Genomic DNA, 22,803 nt, shown 5'->3' with positions numbered 1-22,803 from the left:
TCTACAGCACCCAATCTCTATTCACCATGTTTAATCCAATTTTTCACTCAGGTGTTCTTGTTTCTATTCAATCCTTCCTGACCCCAGACTACTTGCTCTCAGATAGCTTTTTTGAGCTCTACACACCAATGCACACTAGGGATTTTTCTGAAATGTTTTCTTTCTTGATTAAACTTACTTTGGAGGTTGACAGCTCCTCTGAATCTTCTCCATGGATCTTTCTTTAAAGCTATACTATTTCCAGGCCCCGAGATTTTAAAGTATTTGCTCATCCTCAGAGAAGAAAGTCAAGTTTGCCAATAAGGACTGAGGATCACAGAGGAACTGATATGAATTCTATCAAAGGCTATTTTAAATTTCTATCCAAATCTTTAAAAAAATTTTTTTTAATTTATCTATTTGGCTGCTTCAGGTCTTAGTTGTCCTAAGACGGGCTTCTCTCTAGTCGTGGTGTGTGGGCTCCAGAGCTCGCGGGCTCAGCAGTAGCAGCGTTGGGCTTAGCTGCCCCACACATATGGGATCAGGGACTGGAAGGCAGATTCTTAACCACTGGAGCACCAGGGAAGTCCCTATTCAAATCTTTTTAAAAGGGATTTTTTTCATAATCAGATAAGATAGAAGGGAAGTGAGAGATGGGAAATACCCAACAGTCACATTACCATTTTAACATCTCAGCAAGGATGAATGAAAAGTAAGATTTTAATTTAAATTATCTAAGTATAAAATCACCAAAGGAAGATTCATCATTCTATGAGTCTCATGTATTTCTCTCCCCATGGGACCATACATAATTCCAATGATAACAACTGGTTAGATGTGATTTAGAGTACCTATTTTCAGACTGATGTCATTGTCATCATGGCCAAAGCAAATCCTAAGATCTTCTAAGGCTACCACTGAGGTCCAAATGCTGAGAGCTAGTAAAGGAAAGAGAGTCTGAGTGGTGACTCGTCACCTGGCCCCCAGCCCTTTCTGTCTCCAGGCCTGCCCGCTTAGAGTGAGAGGGCTCTGTCTGGTGTGTTCCAGGGCTGCCAGTGTTTTCCTACACTGCGCTCCCACAGGCAGGCAGTATATAAAGCCCTCGATGAGGTTCTTCAATCCTTCTTGTGCTGCATCTAACAGACATTTCCCCAACACCTCACTAGGAGGGTGGCACTAACTATTCCTACTTTTGAGCATTTCATTGGCCATTTAAGTGGCAAAACTAGTGTGGAAAGGAAGTTTCTAAGTGCTGACACTGCATTTTCCCAAAGGCAGTATTTTAGGATGATTAATCTGTCCCTTGCTGCACAGAATGGATGTGAATTGATTGGTGGGGGGTCTCTGAAATCAGCGGTCTACTGGGATGAGTATGGGGTTAGCACAGTAGGGGATGTGAATTCTGGCTTTGGTTCTGCCACTGTCCATCTGTGTACCTTGCTATACCCAAAGCCCTGCACGGCGCCTTCCTCCAGGTTTTTATCTTTCAGCACTAAGAGTCTATGACTATATTATTTGGGAAGTGCATAAATTAGAAATCTCATATTTAAGGATGGATACACTACAGCTTCAATCATATTTCTCAAAGCTACACATAATAAGACTGAAAAGCTGATAAAGACGGTTAATAACCTACAACATGACATCTTCAATGCTTACCTCAAGACCCTACTTTTGGACCATTTTAACTCCTGATTACTTTGCCTCCTGTTCATGACTCATTTGTTAAAAAGATACAACATATTTTTTTCTTGATCCTTTATTTTTATATTTTTCTGACATTAATGTGAGCATCTCCATCACACTGCTGACCAAATGTTGAGGTCACATTAATTGGTGTTTGAATTAACATGCTCCTGGGTTTGGGACAGCTTTCCTGCCTCCTAATCCCTAGCAGCCTTTAGCAAAACACCACTGTCCTGGGTGCTGACACAGAATAGCAGTTGGCTTCAAATTCTACTGAGGTCACTCTGATGCAGAATATACTAAAACCTGGCAAGGAAAGGTAACTCCAGCTATTTAAAGAAAAGCCCTTTCATTGAGTCTGGTGTTTCTCGTGCAGTTTTCTTTTCTCAGGAAAGTCCCAAGGTAAACAGCTTTGACCCTGCCTTTTCAAATTCATCTCTAGTCTCTGAGTTTTGCCCACATCCCTGGCAAACACTGATCTTCTCAGATTTCTTTCTGTATATTTCCTGGAGAGTATGATTCTGGCTCTGAAAAAAGAGTCTTTTACAAGGAAGAGATAGTTCATATGCATGTAGTTGTTCAGCGGCTGTCATCCTTCCTAGTTAAGCTGCCTGCTTGGAAGAAATACCACAAATAGTTTTGAAAGGAGGATCTGAAGTTGGTACTAAATTATGAAGTGTTACAAACATTAGAGAGGAAAATCAAAAAGGGGTATTGGCACTGTGGAAAAGGCAAAAAAAAAAAAAAATCTAAATCATTCTCTTCACAGAATTGACAAGTGAGATTTAGCTAAAGGAAATAAAAGTCTATGAATCTAAGAACTATAACAAAGAACTGCTGGGCCAAGAAAGGATGGGGAAAATGGCTGTAAAGAGTCAGGATTAAAAAACAAACGTGCTCATAAAAAAGCTTTCAACAGAACAGACTGAAAACAAGTTATTTTGGTTAATTATTCAGTGGGGACAGTGAGTTTTGTTTTACAGTTAGGAAATTGAAACCTTTAGAGGGAAAGTGACTAGACTATTATCATAAAGAAATAGGACCCCACTGTTCCGATTCTCAACTCCCTTTGCACCAAAATTCAAAAGACATTCCATCTTTTATGTTCTATTGTTTTCTAAATTCAACCCTCTAGGATGTGGAAACTTTGATGCTCTTGGAAATTGCTTCTATATTCGTCCAGTGCCAACTTCTGCGCTAGGAGAGGTTTGAAGTTCAACCCAAAAACACAGGGCTTGGCACGGTCAAAAGCTCATTACAACTTCTCATTAGTTGTGTCTCTTGGGACAACTATGGCATTCCTGAGTGTGACTCAGTATCGCCAGTCATAACTGATCAGTTAGTCAGTCAGTTCAGTCGCTCAGTCGTGTCCGACTCTTTGCGACCCCATGAATCGCAGCACGCCACGCCTCCCTGTCCATCACCAACTCCCAGAGTTCACTCAGACTCACGTCAGTTCCTGATTAATATGAACCAAGCCCGCATCAGGGTGGCAATAAGCTCAAGCAAATGAAGCAACACATTTTGTAGGAAGAAAGCAAAAAATTACGTGAAAATTTCTTGGAGTATCGTCTTAGTATTAACCACAACACCTAAAACTCCTTTAGTATTTACCACGTACCAGGCACTGTATTTGTGCTTGACATTCATCAATTCGTTTACTTCTCTTAATAACCCCATGAGGCAGGTACTATTATCATTTCTATTTTAAACAGGAAACTGAATCACACAGATGTCAAGGAACTTGCTATGCTGGCTAGGAACAAGTACTTTGGAACAATAATAAGAATATGTCACCTGATACTTAGGATCCTGATTTCAGAAGCCATGAAAGGTTTCTCTAGATTAAAAATAACTTCAGCAATCCAAATGAAGTATGGCGTTTAGTTGATTGTAATGTATGGGCGACAGTTTCTTCGTATTGCAGTATCTTCAAATGTACCATGGCAATATAGGATGTTAACATGGAGAAAACTGGGTGTACGTATCTTTATGTGTACTATCTTTACAACTTTTCCATAAATCTAAAATAATTCTTACATGAAAAGATTATTTCAAAAAACTTTATCTGGATGCTTCCTAGGAAGAACTTTTCACTGAGTCAGTTCACAGAAAAATAGTGCTATTCTTCTTCCTAAAAGCCTGAGAGCAGGTTGAAAACAGGGGGGTCCTCAAGCCCTGCATTTTTCATGTAAAGGAGAGGATGTTCAGGTCTCCACTAGCGCTAACTTATTTAGCTTCACAGACTTGTGCTAGAGTTTTAAAGGCAAATTGGAAACTATTTCCTGGAACAACGCCTCAACAGCATGCCTTTTGATACTGGGATTATACTTTTTAAATTCTAAAGAAATCCTGTTTTCCCCCCCTCTTTTGTGCTTTTTTGGTGCTGAGCTGCTTCCGGTTTTCCCACACTCCTGCCTGTCAGAGACAAGAAACCACAAAAATGCAGCAGAGCAAAGCCTGTCCATAGAGCTGCAATTCCATCTGAGAAGTCTGAAGAGCTCTCCTGCCAGTAGTGAGTTCAGGGCAGTGAGTGGGGTCCTCCAATGTCTGGCCTCGCTCCTGCCAACAGAGCCCCCCTCTCCACCAGCACACGAACTTCATCGGCCACCACAGGCCATCTCAGCAATAACTGGAAAGACCACGGCAAACAGCACACTCGTCAATTCAACATTCATTTCCCTGCCTAACTGTGGGCTTTTCAAACCTGGGAAGGAGTGTGTGCTTTTGGAACGCTTATGATGGTTACTAAGACTTACAGAGGTCTGAAGTGTGCCAGATATTGTTCTATGTACTTTACATATTTTAAGTCTGCTCATCTTTATCAACTGTCCTATGAAACAGATATTATCTCCAAAAACAAGGGAAAAAATAACTGTAGGGGGTTGTGTTAGCTCTTCATTGCTGTCTTAGGCGCTCTCTAGTTGCCGCAAGTGGACTTCTCACTGGGGTGGCTTCTCTTGTTACCGAGCACGGGCTCTAAGCATGCAGGCTTCAGTAGTCATGTCTTACAGGTTAAGCTGTCCCACAGCAAGTGGGATCTTAGTTCCCAGACCCGGGATCGGACCCGAGTCCCCTGCGTTGGCAGGTGGATTCTTAACCACTGGACCACCAAGGAAGTCCCCAAGTAAGGAAATTGAAGCCAAGAGTTTAAGTAAATTGCAACTTGTTAAAGATCTCGCATCAATAAAGTGTGAAGAGGGGTCTGACACAGACAGTCAGGCCCCGGGGGCTGTGCCCTTAAGGAACCGAGAGGGGCCACACATCCTTCTTGTCGTGCCATCGGCTCTCAACCACAAACTGAACTGTCTACTGCTCCAGAGAGTTCTCTAAAGTTATTACGATGCCAGTTATTCCTAGAAGAGTGCTTGGCACTTAGTAGGCACTGAATAAATATTTGCTGAATAAACGAATCTGGCAGCAGTATAATTAAAACAACCACAAGGGATTGCTTTTCAACCCAAATTTGATTCATTATCCAAGGGGGCAAAAACACGAACTGTTTTTTCTGTGCCCTAGGATTCCTTTTTATAACTCGAGTTGGTTTTGTGAAGGACAAATGAATGGGGAACCCCAAGGACAGCAAGAGAAATACACAAATCTCTTCTAGGTGTTCATCCATCAGGGATTGCCTCCTCCTCCGGACAGCTTTGGTAAGTCCGACAGCTTTGGACAGCTTTGGTAAGTCCCCCAGTTTTAAATGGACAGGAGCTGCTAAAACCAACACTTTTTTTTTTTTTTTTAAATCAGTCCATTTCTAGTTTTCTAGGGAAAATGGCTGGGGGTAGTGTGAAGAATGTGACCTAAAACATGTATGTGATGCGGGTACAGAGATGTCTTTTTTTTTTCAGGTAAGACAGAAAGATGACAAAAGGTATTAGAAACATCGTTGCTCCACAGAGCCTGATGACTAATGTCAATGAAGTCAATTCATCTTATGAAATCTCAATCCTATGTCTTCCCTTTCAAATGCCTAAAAACAAATAAACAAGGGTGGAGCGAGGGAAGAGTGTTGGATTTTACATGAAATTGGAAAGATCTAACTCTGTAGAACGACTGAAGGAAGAATACATCCCGGAGGAAGTTCCCTCCTCCAAGTCCACAGTTCAGCGCCGTTACCAGCTGTTGCGTCTGGTTGAGGCTCCTGCCAGAGGCCATAAGCGGCAGCTGCCAACGACCCTGAACCTGCCAGCTGCAGTGCTCGCCATCACCCTTGGCAAACTTAGAAGAGCAGCCTCTGCCCCTCTCACAGGGGGACAGCCTCAACACTGGCCATGCTGTAATAGCTCCCCCGGTGATTCTAGCTTACAGCCAGGGCTGAGAAAACAGTTGGCCTTTATTCCCCATCAGGTGTTCTTTTCAACACTGCAGTACACATTGTCTGAGCCTCCATAAATAAAGAGCATCGTCAGCACAGAATTGATACAACTCAGAAGGAACTGAACAGAAGAATTTCGAAAACTTACTTGGAAGCCCTTTGGGATGCTGCCTTTCTGAGGACTTGTTTGTGACTGGATGGGGGTTTGGGGACCAGGGAGGAGGAAGAACTTGGAGGTGGCACCACTTTTTGTGGCAGAGTCGTTGGCTTCTGGCCACTGGCTGTGGCGCTTGGAATTCTGCAAGCTGCACCATTATTTATTGTCCATAAATTGGAGTTAGGTAGTGTCTGGCTGCCAAAGATCGCCTAGAGAAAAAGAAAAACAGAAGATTGATGGAGATATCCTTCACAGTCTGTTTGCTGTAAGTGAATAGCAGGTTTGCAATCCTGAGGGGAGGACAAAAGGAAAAGGGAAACCATTCAAATGAAGCAACTTTAAAGAAAAAACACCTCCTCCAATAATGCCAGTGCAGGTGTAGACTCACAGAAGGGAAATCTCTTTTAGCAGAGAGTGGAGACGGTCTTGTTGAAAGTGCCCTGGGCTAGGACTCAGGGCAGCTGGGTACTATGAATCGCCCATAGACATGAACTAGAGAAGCATTTGGTCTCCCCTTGTCTTAGTCTTTCCCTTCGTTGTTAAATTCAACAGGAATTTAATGAACGCCTCTTGTCGGACGTCAAGTACTAAAAATGCGGCAGAGAACAAAAGTGACTTGAACCTGGCTCAGTTCCAGCCCACTCAGAACTCTGAACTCCTCTGGAAGGTTTGCACCTTTGAGGAAACAGAAGGATCCAGTGTGGAGTAGTAACATCTTGATGACCTAAAGATTAACATAAGACCTACACTTGGAAACACTTTCAAAGTAAAATTACAACATGAATACTGGTTATTATACATGAATACAAGATCACAACAAGGGTATTTTCGCTTAGAAGGTAAGCCAACAGATACTAAATAAAGATCCCAAAATCACCATCCAGACATCACAAATACCAACACATACCTGTAGGAAGGATGTACACTTAATTTAATTGTACACTTCCTCAGAGAGAGGCTTAAAACAACTCTTGCAACTTATTTGCCTCATTATAAATAGTTTTTTGTGTGTGTGTTACAAATTTTGTTACTGATTCTTGAAATATGTTAACACTGCTTTCAGTAGGCATGAAAGCTTTAAATATAAAAGGGTATTAGGAAGAAAATATAAATGAAAAAATACATAGGACTTTTTATTAAAAGGATTTCTGGCAATTGATTTCTACCTATAGGCACTACATTTCAAGAGGCAATGGGAGAAATGTCATTTTCTCGTGGCAAGGACTGAAGGAATATCAAATGTTCTCAGGAGACATTCACCTTCTAGGTAAACTACACTGGCAGTATTTCTGTCCTTTACGAATTTTAGTTTTTGAGATATAAAAGATGAACTGAGTAGCTTTAGTAAAGAAGTGTTAACCAATCCTTCTACACTAATGCCTTGGAATATCCCATTTCAGGAAAATGTGTCCAAAGGTCCCTGGTTGGGCAGACACGGGGCAAGAGGGGTAGTCGGCAGTCTTGTGTGGAGGGAATGTGTGTGGTTGAGAGGCTTGACAAAGAGCAAAGCGATTTCAGAGGTGGACGCTCAAGGCAGTTTCTTACAGACCAACTGGACTGAAATGGTCCTCATCTCTGGAAGCCACCAGAGAGGGAATGAAAGAGTGGCTCACTCACCTCTACCTCTGAGCAGAGGAGGGGCGCCAAGGAAGACCTGAGTCCAGGACAAAGCCTAGCGTGCAGGGCTGCAGAGCGTGTACACGGGGCTGCACACGGGGACGTGGGCAGTGGGAGCAAGGGCGTGGGCCATCTGTAACCAAGGCGTGCAGCAGAGGCCAGCTTGCAGAACTGGCTCAAAAAGAAATCCACTCCTTTCAAGCACCATATCTAAGGGCCTAAAAAATCTGTGGGAGAGATTCAATTGGAAGGAAGGAGGGTGGCAGGAAAGGGTGACCCCACGACCTCCCAATAAATGAGCTTAGACTGAAGAGTGCTTGCAAGATGCCTCACTCAGGGTGGGGAGGAAGCCGGAACTGACCATGAGGGCTGACGAGGTCTACTCTGGCCCTCTATAAACACATTCACTGGATGAGAAGCAGAGGAGGAAAACCACTGTTAGTGAAGAACTCGTGGAAATAAAAACACTCTTTATTGAGTTAGGTTTTCACACAGTGACGGAACTGCCATCAGGAAGAACATCTATTCAATACATGTTGCCGTGGTGACAATAAATATATCTTTATATATAAAAATAAACATATCTTTATATGCCAATACACACACACAAAGATATATACCATGTTGGTATCTGCACAGAACAGTTCTGAAAGGATTAAAAACAAAAACTGGCAGCCTCCATGGAAAAGAACTGGTTAGCTAGGAGTTAGGGGTAAAGGGAAACTAATTTTTGACTATATATCGTTTGTGTCTTTTTGAATTTTATACCATCTAAATGTAGTTATTTATTCTAAAAATAAATTATTGAAAAGTCAAAAGTAAGTCAAGTTCTAATAAGATGTGAGCAGGCAGCAGATTAACTTTCTAAGTATAAATCAAAATATCAAATGAAGCCCAGCTGGTTCAAGGACTCGCCATTAGACTGTGTTGAAGAAGGAATTGACTGTTCAACACTTACTATGGCTTCAAGACCAGATCAGGTCATCAGCGATAGGCAAAGGCTCACGGAAGTGGAAAGGAACATGGCTCTACAGTCAGGTGTGACAAGTGGTTAAGGCGTGATAAGTCAGACATGCTCAGTCGTGTCTAACTCTTTGTGACCCCATGGACTGTACCCTGCAAGGCTCCTCTGTCCGTAGAATTCTCCAGCAAGAACACTGGAGTGGGTAGCCATTCCCTTCTCCAGGGGATCTTCCCAACCCAGGGATGGAACCCAGGTCTCCCTCATGGCAGGAAGAGTCTCTACCATCTCAGCCAGCAGGGAAGCCCATAGTCAGGTGTGCCTGGACTCAAATGTAGGCTCTGTCACTTATAAGTTGGGTGACCTTTCAAGTTACTTAACCTCTCTGAGCTTTAGCTTTCTCATCAGCAATTATAATCACTCGGCTGGACTGTGGGGGATTAGATGAAGATCAATAAGTAAACGTAGCCCAGGCACTCAGTAAAGGTTTCCTGAAATAAATCAAAGCCCCAGGCACACAGCAGAAACTGAAATGCCCCCTTCCTTCCCAAACTACCACCTCAGTTTACTGAGGAACCAAGCGGTGGCTGACATGCAAGTCTGCTTATCTGCAGTGACTTGTGAATGGTGGTTGGTTCCATGTTTTCCAGCATATTTTTCCAGTCTTATGACGATGCTCACTAGCTGCAAAAGCAAACTCATAAACTGAAAGCACATGTGTAGGTTCCCCAGATCATGTTTACGCAATTCTTTCTGGCAGAACAGCCTTTTTCTCTTCTAAACGCTTATAAAACTGCATTCGTATCTGTCTTATCACATTTAGCACAATTACCTTGTATCACAGCCACTTATACACATACTTTTTTCTGTGTCTGGACAATACATACTGGAAATGCCTGCCTTTGTACCAGATTAATTTTTGTTTCACTAACAGTGTCAAGAAGACTGGCTTGTGTACAAATGGTGCTTAATAAACATTTACTCCACAAGTGAAGGAAAAAACACCTCATATTATACCAACTACTAAATTCCTACACAAGAAAATAGACAAGCTTGTGTTTACATAGAGATGCAATCTCGTAGTAGGACCGTTCTCTGGAGTTTGAATAGTGAAAGTGCCTTCAGCTTACACTCAGCCACAATACATAAGTTAAGCCCTTCTTCAGATTCCAAATGAAAATAAATTCACCTTCCTAGACGCACATACTGTGGCAGGACCTCAGACACTTGTTCCATAGTAATAAGATGAGTCTTTACCTCAAAACCACAAAATAAACCAGGAGAATTTATTGCTTAGGAGACTCACTTGCCTGGATACTAATAATTCTTCTTTTCTTCCCTCCAAAACTATCCTGGTTTTTTTTTTTTGGGTAAAAACATGTGCCCACCTAGAACATTCTATTTCCCAGTCCCTCCTGTACCTTGAGATAACCCTGTGACCTGGTTCTGAATGGTAAATAGAGAAGTTTCCAGGTGCAGTTCTGGGAAAACTCTTCAAAGGGGGCAGGCTGGGCTGCCCGGTGCACAGCTGTTGCCCTTTACTGTTGTTCTTCACCCAGAACATGCCCCTCTACTTAGAAGCAGCCAAGGTGGAAGTCCCTTGCTAAGGATCGCAGAGGATAAAGACAGGAGGAGCATGGGTTCCTGACCGCACCACGGACTTTAGGAGCACCTCTATCTCTAGATACCTGGTTATACAAGGGAAAGAAAATAAATCTTTAACTTGTTTAAACAGCCATGGGTGGGAAGTGTTCTATTATATGCAGCCAAATGGAATCCTAACTGAGTTGAGATACAATTCTCAATCTACCAAAGAGTCAAGCTTGTTTCAGCTTCAATATAATAAAAATATAACTGCATCTCAAAAATAGCAGAGAGTCTTCCCAAATACAGTAAAAAGCTTCTAGGTTCTCATTTGTCATTTGGGGATCATATACTCATAAACTGAATGGATAATGAAATTATTGTAATTCTATGCCATCCAAAATTCCCCAAAGTCAGTAATGTGTCAGACAAGTTCCCAAGTGCTGCACCAAAGCCAAGGCTAAGTGGAATGAGATTAAAGTAATCAAAACTGATGAGAAGAAAACCAGAAAGTACTCAGGCAAAGATAAAAGAAGACATATAGATGTGTGTAGAATATTGGCAGAAATCAGCCTCCCCAACCCCCACCCACAACCTCCCCAACCACAGCCTGTATTGACCCTAATCCTACAAGTCTACCACTATGACAGATTATGTGAACTGTTTTGTCCTGGTATTCATTCATAAATAAACAGGAGCATTATATAAAGTTCTCGCCATGTAATTCCTAAGAACTGTGAGGTCTGGACAGAGTGTTAGCACTCTGCACTTGTGGGCTAACCCAGGGGTGGGGCCTGCGCTGTCATCAGTCACTGTCCTGGGAACGTGAAAGCTGTATCAGCACCAGCCTCCACTCAAGACCTGGTCAACAAACACAGGCCTTTGCTTCTTTATTGGGTGTGGGAAACAGCGATGCTTCGGCAAGGACACTCAGAGAAAACCACAGTTGGAGGCTTGGCTTGGCCCCAGACAAAAGAGTGGAAAGGCCCTCCTTCTCCCACAACAGAAGGGTAATCATGGGTGGGAAGGAGGAATCTGTGATAGACAGAACACAGACTGCAACTTGGAAGGTCACAGGGAAGCAAGATCTGGGTTCTCTTACTTGAAAGATAATACCGTTCAGAGATTAAATTCTGGGAGGTTGTGTGGTGTATGTGTGTGTTTTAATGCCTTCCAGAGAAACACCCCTTTCAGTCCTGACTCAGCCTTCTTGGTGATGGAGTATAACTGGATGCCTCCCTGCAGTGAAATAACTCTCTAAATTCATTTTCTAAAAATTAAGGTAGATGAAACAGGCAAATAAGAATCTCTATTTGAGTGGGTTAACGTCACTTTGTATCCCTTTTTCTCTGCTATCAGAACAGCAAACATTTTAGGCATCATTCTCCCCATGTGAGATTTTATCCTAACTTGGATAAAGTTCCCATAACATAGCTTCTAGTTCTGGCAACTCAAGTACTGGATGGTTTATCTGCCTGAGAAGGTAAGATGCTAATCACTCATCTTTACTACAACCAGGCTGAGAGTTGCTCAACGCAAAGAACACATTACATGCAACCATACAATGCTGTAGAGAAAGGCAGGGGGATAGTGCTGTGCTTAGCCGCTCACTTGTGTCTGACTCTGTGACCCTGTGGACTGTGTAGCCCGCCAGGCTCCTCTGTCCATGGAGATTCTCCAGGCAAGAATACTGAAGTGGGTTGCCATGCCCTCCTCCAGGGGATCTTCCCAACCCAGGGATCGAAGCCAGGTCTCCCGCACTGCAGGTGGATTCTTTACCGTCTAAGTCACCAGGGAAGCCAGGGAGAGGGTAAGGGTAGCTATATCTATTTTGGCAAAATCAAGCTTCCAAAAGGTCTTCATCCCATCCTATACGCAGTTCTTGGCTATCTTCATTTCACAGTGTTTGTCAGCTGGGGCAAGTCTGAAAGCTGAGCAAGATAAAGAGTACAACTTCTGGTACTGCAACCAGCAGTGGGTAATGCCAGGACCTCAACAGGGATGGCGCAGAAACCCTGAAGATGCTCTGGTTCATACAGACAGAGATGGATGACCTGGGCACTGAGACAGGACTTTGAGATGCCAAAGAGATCTGGAAGTCCTCTGGCATTCCCTCCCATTTCTAAAACCAGTTAAGAATTTTTTCTCCTTTAGCAACTAGGAAAGAAGGCTCTTAGTAGTTCCAGTGACCTATTCTAAAGGATGTGAATACAGGTGCTTACTGGGACAGAACAATTGAGAAGAGAGTATTATTCACCAACCAACTGAAAACACTGTGCTTCAGGCAGCCCCTAAATCAGTTGTACCTAACAACATTTGAGCAACAATGCAGGCCATGAAAAAGATATCCAAATATACTTACAGGCTCCAGACTTCCTGCAACTAAGCATACAAAGATACCAACAGTGTCTCTCGGTTGATTTATCAGTAGTATTGAGACACTTGAACAGATCTTGGGCTAGGTGTGTGTTACAAAGTCCTACTAGGAGGCAGCTGGCTAAGGCCAGGGCTGCAGCCCATGGTCACAAAGCTGCCCAGCCCTCAGACATCACATTCAAGACATTCCCTCACTAGCAGCCCCATCACCCAACCAAATGACAGTCGTACATTGGGAGAGGCTTATATTCTGACGGCAAATTTGGACTCCAATGACTGTAGACTCTGCAGTGCTTTCTATGTTTTCCTCCCTCAATGCTCAGAAATATTTGGCAGACTAATGGTTTTTTTGAAACACGTTCACTAAAAAAAAGGAAAGCTGTTTTAAAAGTCATTTCGAATTCTGTTCTCTGATAACCTCTAGTAATATTTAGACTTTTTTCTGTGTATAATCACCTATTTTCTATGCATATTATACAGTATTTCTGTGGGCTTACAAAAATTGGTATATGATATCTGATTTTCTTGAGACTTTTTTTTTTCATTCAAATATCGATCTTGAGCATTTGGTTCCATACCTATAAGGGTAGATCTAGATCACTGTTTTTAATGGCTATCTATTTTCTACTGGGCTTCCCTGGTGGCTCAGTGGTTAAAGAATCTACTTGCTAATGCAGGAGACATGGGTTCGATCCCTGGGTTGGGAAGATCCCCTGGAGAAGGAAATGGCAATCCACTCTGGTATTCTTGCCCGGGAAATTGCATGGACAGAGAAGCGAGTCAGGCTACAGTCCATGGGATCACAAAAGAAGTCGTATATGACTTAGCAACTAAATAACATTTTGTATTACAGTTTATCATAATTTAAGTCACCAACAGTAGAATACTATAAACGAACACAGTAGATCTATATACGCAATTAAGGAACTAAGTTTCCAATACATTTTTAAGTAGGAAAAAGTAGGCCCCCTAAAATTTTATCCTTTCATTTTGAAACCACACACACACACATACAGAAGTTTTCGCCAGGTTAATTCTCTATTTAAGAACAGTGTTGTGATAAACATCATGTTATTTCTACCTTTTGATATATGCTGGATCATTTCCTTAAAATAATTTCCTTGAAACAGAATAGCTAAGATCAGAAGGCTGCTGCTGCTTCTACATCTTTTTTAATACATATTCTCAAATTGCCCTCTGTAAAGGTTGTACCAATTATATTTCCATCAGTATGTTTGGAAGAATATCTGCCTTACCTTTCCTTGATTATTATAAGTAAACACAACATGTCCTATGGAAAGCTGGCTCCTGACTTGTTGCTAATGCTGTTTCTCTTTTTCTCTAATGTTTATAAGACATTTATGCTTTTGGACAAACATATTTTTTTAACCATTTTACCATGGTACTATTCATCACTCTTTTTACTCTTTCTCCTCACGTCTCTCTCTAGCAATAATTTGCATATAATTTCCTGCTGTCCAAATAAGTAAATCTTAGTTTTTAAAAATGTAGCTAATTAGTATTTTATGAGCCTTGAACTTCTAAACCACCTTCTTAAATATCATTCAAACCAATTTCTCCTTCTGGCATGAGGGGTTTGACTAAAACCCCAAGTTGAGCTATAATGCTATGGACATGTGCATGTATGCTCAGCCGCTCCATCATGTCCAGTTTTGCAACACCATGGACTGTGGCCCGCCAGGCTACTCTGTCCATGGGATTTTCTGGGCAAAAATACTGGAGTGGGTTGCCATTTCCTTCTCCAGGCAATATACCCGACCCAAGGACTGAACCCGCATCTCTTGAGTCTCTGCGTTGGCAGGTGAATTCTTTACCACTGAGCCACCTGGGAAGCCCCACAGATAGGTACATTTAAGGTTAAAAGTAATATACAATAGAAGATATGTCTGCATCTTCAGGTTCATTGAAGTCTTATTTGCAGTAGCTAAGATGTGGAAGCAATCTAAATGCCTATAGACTGATGAATGGATAAATGTATATACATATGACAGAGTATCATTAAGCCTTAAAAAATAAAGAAATCCTGCCCTAAACTACAATAGGTGAACCTTCAGGATATTATGGTAAATGAAATAAACCAGTCACTAAAAAATAATATGACATGATTTAAGTGATAAGAGGAATCCAAAGTAATCACATTCACAGGAACACAAAGTGAAGTGGTGAATGTCAGAGGCTGGGCGGGGGCTGGAGCTGCTCCACGTGTGCAGAGTTTCAGTTACGCAAGATGAAAACGTTTAGTAATCTGCTGTACAACCACGTGAACAGTTAAAAATACTGCACAATAAACGAAAATCTCTGAGAGGGCAAATTTATGCTATGTGTTTCTTACCACAATGAAAAACAAAGTAATACATAACAGTAAGAGCAACACATTTTTATGGAGCTTTTAGCATGGTCAGCATTGCTCTAAGTGCTTTACATATTGTATCATAGAACGTTCCCAACCATTTATGGCGGGTCCCATCATCACTTCCATCTACAGAAGAAATCAGAGCACAAAAAGCTTCCATGGTCTGTCCATGATGGCAAGTCCTGGGAGGAGTCTTATTCCATGGCCCCACTACACTACACTGCCTTCCTCGTTTAGGCAATGGCACCCCACTCCAGTACTCTTGCCTGGAAAATCCCATGGGCGGAGGAGCCTGGTAGGCTGCAGTCCATGGGGTCTCGAAGAGTCGGACACGACTGAGCATCTTCACTTTCACTTTTCACTTTCACGCATTGGAGAAGGAAATGGCAACCCACTCTAGTGTTCTTGCCTGGAGAATCCCAGGGACGGGGGAGCCTGGTGGGCTGCTGTCTATGGGGTCGCACAGAGTCGGACATGACTGAAGAGACTTAGCAGCAGCAGCACCCCCTTTTTACATCAACTCCACTGAAGTTAAATCCATCTCCCTTCCAAAGCAAAATTAAAGCAAACCTAGCAATGTGTTCAACTTTTACCAGATGCATTTAAAAGACAGAGATTTCACTTAATTTATTCCAAGAAAAAACGGTTGAAAAAAATTTGTGCATAAGCAAACCTTTGTTACTTACTTGGAAAGTTAAAGTGTGCAAGAATATGAGTGTGTGCATGTATAATAAATAAAGGTAACCTCAAAAGATCACCCATGACCCCAGACTGAGAGTTCAATTGGTTAAAAAAATAACTCATAGCCTTACTTTCAATTGTCTCTTTATCTTTTATTTACTAGTAGTTTTAGGGAATTATTTCTATATCAGTGTCCTTGTTCTCCTAATAATGTGTTTGCCTCATATCTTCTGATGAGTAAATGAAATAATTAGACAAAGTAATCTCTATGTTCCTTTACAACTTTAAATTCAGTTTCTAAATAACTTGCCTTTGTCTTCAAATGTATAGTTTATTTTATTTGGCTCAGAATATCACACATTGACCTACTGTTTATCTTATATAAACTTTGCTGTCATAGAGCTATTAAGTTTTTTTCCTGTGGCTGCATCCATCATGGATGGATGGGGTTCTTTATGTTTAAAGACGAAGTCTTTCATCATTTCACACAAAGTTACTGCTGTGAGTCCCTCATATGCCCACAGAAAAACAGAGAAAAGCCAGAGGTCAGAGAGTGAGGGGAGGGAAGGAAACTGGCCACCAGGCAACTGCAGCAGAACCCACGTTTTAAGGGTATGTGGCAAACAAGGCCAATCCCAAGCAGCTGGTAGGTGAAGAGCTGTCTCTGAGCACAACTAGACCAAGTGGGGTTTTGAGTTTTGATTCATTGTATTGACCTTTTCTTTCATATTTGTGTGTATGGATGTATAGCAGCAGAAACAATAAAACTCGAATGCCTTATCTGACTGATCATAAATGTATAAAACAAGGAGAAAATGAAGTGTCACTCATGGGGGAGGGAGGGGGAGTAGAAAAGGGCTTTAGAACCCTCTGACCTGGCTTGTCTATTATAACTGCAATAAAGCTAGCTGTACAACCTTGTGGAAGTTACTTAAAGTTTTTGAGCATCAATTTCCTCATTAGTGGAACAGAGATAATACTCCATCTAGCATACAAAAGGCACTCACTATACACCTATTTCCTTGCTCTCACCTTCCTCCTTCCAAGCAACAGCTTAGAAAACACTCTGGTAATAACCAGGGGATTTCTATTACTAGTAGTAATGAATCAGCATAATGAACTGATGTCTGTATTGTAACAGTGCATTAAGAATCAGATTTCTATGAAATCTATTGAGAAAGCAAGCATGATACAATCATGCAAAAGTGTCATCTGTGGTATTAACATCTGCAGACACCTGTCGTGTTTCCTGATAGCCTTCTCAAAAATACCAGCATAGAAATAAAATTTAAAAAATATAACCAATAACAAAAACAGGGTTGAAAGGACAAAGTGATCACTGAAGAGATAATTCCTATGTTATAACAACCCACACATTGAATCTTCAAACTCATAGAACATATTTCAGGATGCTGCAAGAACAATCCTACTACTGGGCATATACCCTGAGAAGACCATAACTCAAAAAGACACATATAGGCCTCAACGTTCACTGCAGCACTATTTACAAAAGCCAGGACATGGAAGCAACCTAGATGTCCATTGACATATGAATGGATAAACATGTGGTATATACATACAATGGAATACTACTCAGCCATAAAAAGGAACAAAATTGAGTCACGTGTAGTGATGTAGATGAATCTAGAGCGTATCATACAGAGTGAAATAAGTTGCACTGACAAACAACTAATCTCAAAAATATACAAGCAACTCCTACAGCTCAACTCCAGAAAAATAAATGACCCAATCAAAAAATGGGCCAAAGAACTAAATAGACATTTCTCCAAAGAAGACATACAGATGGTTAACAAACACATGAAAAGATGTTCAACATCACTCATTATCAGAGAAATGCAAGTCAAAACCACTGTGAGGTACCATTTCACGCCAGTCAGAATGGCTGCGATCCAAAAGTCTACAAGCAATAAATGCTGGAGAGGGTGTGGAGAAAAGGGAACCCTCTTACACTGTTGGTGGGAATGCAAACTAGTACAGCCACTATGGAGAACAGTGTGGAGATTCCTTAAAAAACTGGAAATAGAACTGCCTTATGATCCAGCAATCCCACTGCTGGGCATACACACTGAGGAAACCAGAAGGGAAAGAGACACGTGTACCCCAGTGTTCATCGCAGCACTGTTTATAATAGCCAGGACATGGAAGCAACCTAGATGTCCATCAGCATATGAATGGATAAGAAAGCTATGGTACATATACACAATGGAGTATTACTCAGCCATTAAAAAGAAAACATTTGAATCAGTTCTAATGAGGTGGATGAAACTGGAGCCTATTATACAGAGTGAAGTAAGCCAGAAGGAAAAACACCAATACAGTATAATAACGCATATATATGGAATTTAGAAAGATGGTAACAATAACCCTGTGTACGAGACAGCAAAAGAGACACTGATGTATAGAACAGTCTTATGGACTCTATGGGAGAGGGAGAGGGTGGGAAGATTTGGGAGAATGGCATTGAAACATGTAAAATATCATGTATGAAATGAGATGCCAGTCCAGGTTCGATGCACAATACTGGATGCTTGGGGCTGGTGCACTGGGACGACCCAGAGGGATGGTATGGGGAGGGAGGAGGGAGGAGGGTTCAGGATGGGGAACACATGTATACCTGTGGCGGATTCATTTTGATATTTGGCAAAACTAATACAATTATGTAAAGTTTAAAAATAAAATAAAATTAAAAAAAAAAAGAAAAACAAATACAGTATATTAATGTATACATATGAAATCTAGAAAAATGGTACCAATGAGCCTATCTGCAAGGCAGGATTAGAGACCCAGATGTAGAGAATGGACTTGTGAAACAGTGGAGGAAGGAGAGGGTGGGACAAATTGACGCAGGAGCACTGACATATACACACCACCACATGTAAAACACCAGCCAGTGGGGAGTCGCTGCGCAGCACAGGGGCTCAGCCTGGTGCTTTGTGACGACCTAGAGGAGTGGGAGAGGGGGATGGGAGGGAGGCGAAAGGGGAAGGGGCGATATATGTACACATAGCTGATTCACGCTGTTGTACAGCAGAACCCAACACAACATTGTAAAGTGATTATACTCCAATAAAAAACCCAAATAACTCAGTGGTCCCTGACATTGTTCCTAAATAATAAAAGTACAACGGAAGGTAGAGTGTGGCCATTTCTAAGAGTTTTAAGCCCTGGAACAGCTTTTCTAAGGTGTGCCACTGAGAAGCGTGATAATACATCTATTACTTATTGCATGCCTGAATATTGTCAGAGATGTAACAGAGCATGATAGCCAAGAGCTTGGATGCTGGAGGCTGACCTGCCTGGATTAAAAAACCCCAGCTCCTCCATTTATTTGTCACTTTTTTGAGCCTGGGAAAGCCACATACGTGATGCTCAGTTTTCATAAGAGGGCAGTTGTGAAGATTCACTGTGATTATACAAATACCACTGCAGGTTTAGTGCTTGGGCACATGGAAACATCCTGAGGAATATGATCCTCACGAAAACCCACAGATACACATTATTATCCCCACGTTAGAGATGAAGAAACCGAGGTTCAAGGAGGTTTAAAGAGCTTGGCACAGGTCATGGGCTCAGGTTGAAACGGGATTATCTGACTCCACAGCCTGTCCACAGTTCTGTTTCTGAACAGCTGAATGCGGTTTTAGGTGTATTATCACATATTTTGAATGGCATGTCATTATGGAAGAAGAGGTTAGTTTGGGCAAAATCTGCTAAATCGAATGGCTCTAAGACAATCATAATTATAAACAAGCTAGATGAATTCCCAATAAAGGTCAGAAGGAAGTATAAAATTGAACAAAAGATCCCCAAACCAAATGAAAACAACACAAAACAAAACAGAGCAGCAGGAGGTTACAAGTTCAAATCAGCCCGCTCCAGGAACTTAAGCACTGGCCTGAGGTTGTGCCCAGACCACCCCCCTAATCCCCATGCCCAACCGTCCTCCCAGATACTCTTGTTGGAAAGACCTAGAAAGACTCCCCCTGCAGAGCTGGTCTGCTTGCTGGCTCTCCCTGGGTCAGGCTGAGGAGCTAGCATGTTATTGCTGGCTGCCTGGAAAAGCCCGGGTGCCTGCTGCCTCTCCCTCCCCCACAACACAAACACAACGGAGAAGGCTGAAGTGCTCACTGCTGAAGTGGGGTTGCGGGGGGAGGGCGGGCGGTGTGTATGCACAATTTTTCTAGACACATGCAATGAACTTTTAGGAGCAGAATAACAAGACTTGGCTGGGTTTATATGGGAATCCTTCCCACACCTGTGAGGCTGTGCTTATATACACACACGCCGTTAGCAAAAAGCTAACACGGCACCCAAGATGTTGCTATCGTACTGAAAGACCCCTTCAAGTGGATACTGAGCTGCTCCCCCGCCCTGCGTGTCTCGGGACGTTAGTCTCTATTGGCCCTCACCGAACCTAGCTGAGGTGAAATTGGGGATTTAGGATGAGGAAGGAAGGCAGACAGAGAGGAAGAACCAGAGGAACTGAGGATGCAAGGTTTTCTCCTACCCTGAGTTCCTTTGCAAAGTTAAAAATTACATCTACTAAAATTGAAGGGCTTTGGAAACCAGTGAAAAATTAAGGTGTACTTAAAATCCTCTCTCCCTCTGCTGTTAAAAGAAATATCAGCAGTTCTGCCTCCACCATCAAAATATCCTTAATTTTTTGGCTTTTGGGGCTTTTTTTTTTTTTTCCAGACTGGAGTAGGTAGAGAGAGAGTGGGAGGGCAAGAGGATGGGGGCTGGGAGCAGAGCTTTAACAAAGAATCACTTTAACAGAAACTACTGAGTAATCGTTCTGCCCTGGGCCAAGAATAACATCAGCTCCATGTTGGCAATTAGAATCAGGTCAGTCGGCCTCACAGCTGGCGCAGCCCTCCTTGCAGACCCCAGCAGGGAGGGCCACTCAGGCTGATGTCACCAGCAGTCACCGCTGCCCAAGAAGGTCCCCCTGCTCAGCTGACAGAGAAGTTTTGTTTTTTTAATCCTTCTTCTTCGAGGGCAGGAAGCCAGTCTGAGAAGGAAGTGGGAAGCAGTGAGAGAAACCAGAGAGAAGACACCCTGGGATACATCAAGACGTAGATTCATTGAACCACCCTTAGACGGCCAAGATCCCGCGACTTCCTCAGCCATCCTGCAACCCATTTTAAATGAATGAATATACCTTAAAGCACACAGAATACTGCTTGGACCACCATATGTGCTTATTATGTGTTGGCCATTCTTACTTAAACCAAGAGGGAGGAATCTGCGCCGTTACTTATCTCTCGTCCCTCATAAAACTGGAATCCTGAGAGCAGTGGTTGCTGGGCAAAATGTACCCTGATAAGAGGAATGAACAGGAAGTTTTCAAGTTTGGAAAACTTATTCATAAGGAAGCTGTGGTAGATGAAGTGAAAAAGATGGAAACAAAGTTCCTATTTTTAAAAAAATGCCTCAAGTTTTATAAGGGCAACACTAAGTTTAACAAAACCAGCCTCCCTTCCAAAAGACACAGGACAAATAATGAAAAGGAGATACTTCTAATCTCTTTCTCTCTAGCTCAGTGGTTCTCAGAAGTCTTGGCATCATCTGGGAACTTAGAAATGGAAATTATTGACACCCATCCCAAACCTTAAACTATAAAGAAAAATGAGCACTGAAGAATTGATGCTTTTGAACTGTGATGTTGGAGAAGACTCTTGAGAGTCCCTTGGACTGCAAGGAGATCCAACCAGTCTATCCTAAAGGAGATCAATCCTGGATGTTCATTGGTGGGACTGATGTTGAAGCTGAAACTCTAATACTTTGGCCACCTGATGTGAAGAGCTGACTTCTCTGAGAAGACCCTGATGCTGGGAAAGATTAAGGGCAGGAAGAGAAGGGGATGACAGAGGATGAGATGGTTGGATGGCATCACCGACTCAATGGACATGGGTTTGGGTGGACTCCAGGAGTTGGTGATGGACAGCGAGGCCTGGTGTGCTGCGGTTCATGGGGTCGCAAAGAGTTGGACACGACTGAGTGACTGAACTGAACTGAACTGATCCCAAACCTACTGAATCAGAAATGGTGTCAGAGAAGCAACTGATGTTTTACCAGACCCTTCAAGGAGTTCTGGTGCTCAAAACCAAGGGTTTGCAAACCAGGGCTTGCAGGCCAAATCCAGCCTGCCATGTTTTTCATTTTTAAAACTGTTTTATTTATTTATTCATTCTGTTTTGGCTGTGCTAGGTCTTTGTGGCTGCACACGAGCTACCCCCTAGTTGCGGTGTGCAGGCTTACTGTGGTGGCTTCTCTTGCTGTGGAGCAGGGCTCTAGAGCACACGGGCGTTAGCAGTTGTGGCACGTGGGCTCAGTAGTTGTGACTCCTGGGCTCTAGAACACAGGCTCAGCAGTTGTGGTGCACGGGCTTAGTTAGTTCTGCAGCATGAGCCCTCTTCCCGGGTCAGAGAGGGAACCTGTGTCTCCTGCACTGGCAGATGGAGTCTTTACCACTGAGCTACCAGGGAAGCCCCCTGCCATCTGTTTTTGTAAAGAAAGTTTTAGTGGAAAACAGCCATACTCATTCATTTACATGGTCTATGGCTATTTTCCTTGGCAGAGCTGAGTAGTTACCACAGACCCTATGTACAGCTTGCAGGGCCTAAAATATTTACTTTATGGCCATTTACAGGAAAAGCTTGCTGACCTCTGCTCTGATTTAGAACCATGTTTTTATAAACTGCTCACAGTTTCAATTTTATCTTGTTTTGCTTATCATGTTCTCTATCAAATGACCGGATCATACCTATTTCCTTGTGCCTCTGGCCCTGGAAGCCTCTGCCAATGGCTCTAGGTGAGTTTCCTCTCCCAGGTCCATATTATAGGACCAGTCTTTTGTATGAGTGAGTCAGTAACATGGCAACTTCTAGACTTATGATTGAAATTCTAGACAGAGATGAGGATCAAAGCTTACACTGCATGAATGGTTAGAGATGCCCATTTCCAAACTCATATCCTGAATCAGTTTTCCTTCCTGAAAGCTTCAAAAAGCTAAGTGCAAAAGGGATAGACAACTTCCTTTGAATGCA

At 42.4% G+C, this 22,803-nt stretch overlaps 1 protein-coding gene across 14 annotated transcripts in view; it reads right to left on the bottom strand.

The window, feature by feature from the left end:
• TTLL5 (tubulin tyrosine ligase like 5) overlaps positions 1 to 22,803 on the bottom strand; it is a 317,823-nt gene that overhangs the window by 73,973 nt on the left and 221,047 nt on the right. For all 14 annotated transcript variants that reach the window (XM_027552476.1, XM_027552486.1, XM_027552477.1 and 11 more), the window contains one exon: positions 6,132 to 6,349. In XM_027552476.1, the coding sequence (XP_027408277.1) occupies positions 6,132 to 6,349 (218 nt within the window). The remainder of the gene's footprint in view (positions 1 to 6,131; positions 6,350 to 22,803) is intronic.

The sequence above is a fragment of the Bos indicus x Bos taurus genome, chromosome 10, assembly GCF_003369695.1.
Source record: "Bos indicus x Bos taurus breed Angus x Brahman F1 hybrid chromosome 10, Bos_hybrid_MaternalHap_v2.0, whole genome shotgun sequence".
Lineage (NCBI taxonomy): Eukaryota > Metazoa > Chordata > Mammalia > Artiodactyla > Bovidae > Bos > Bos indicus x Bos taurus.
This window is presented reverse-complemented; position numbering and strand designations above follow the sequence as displayed.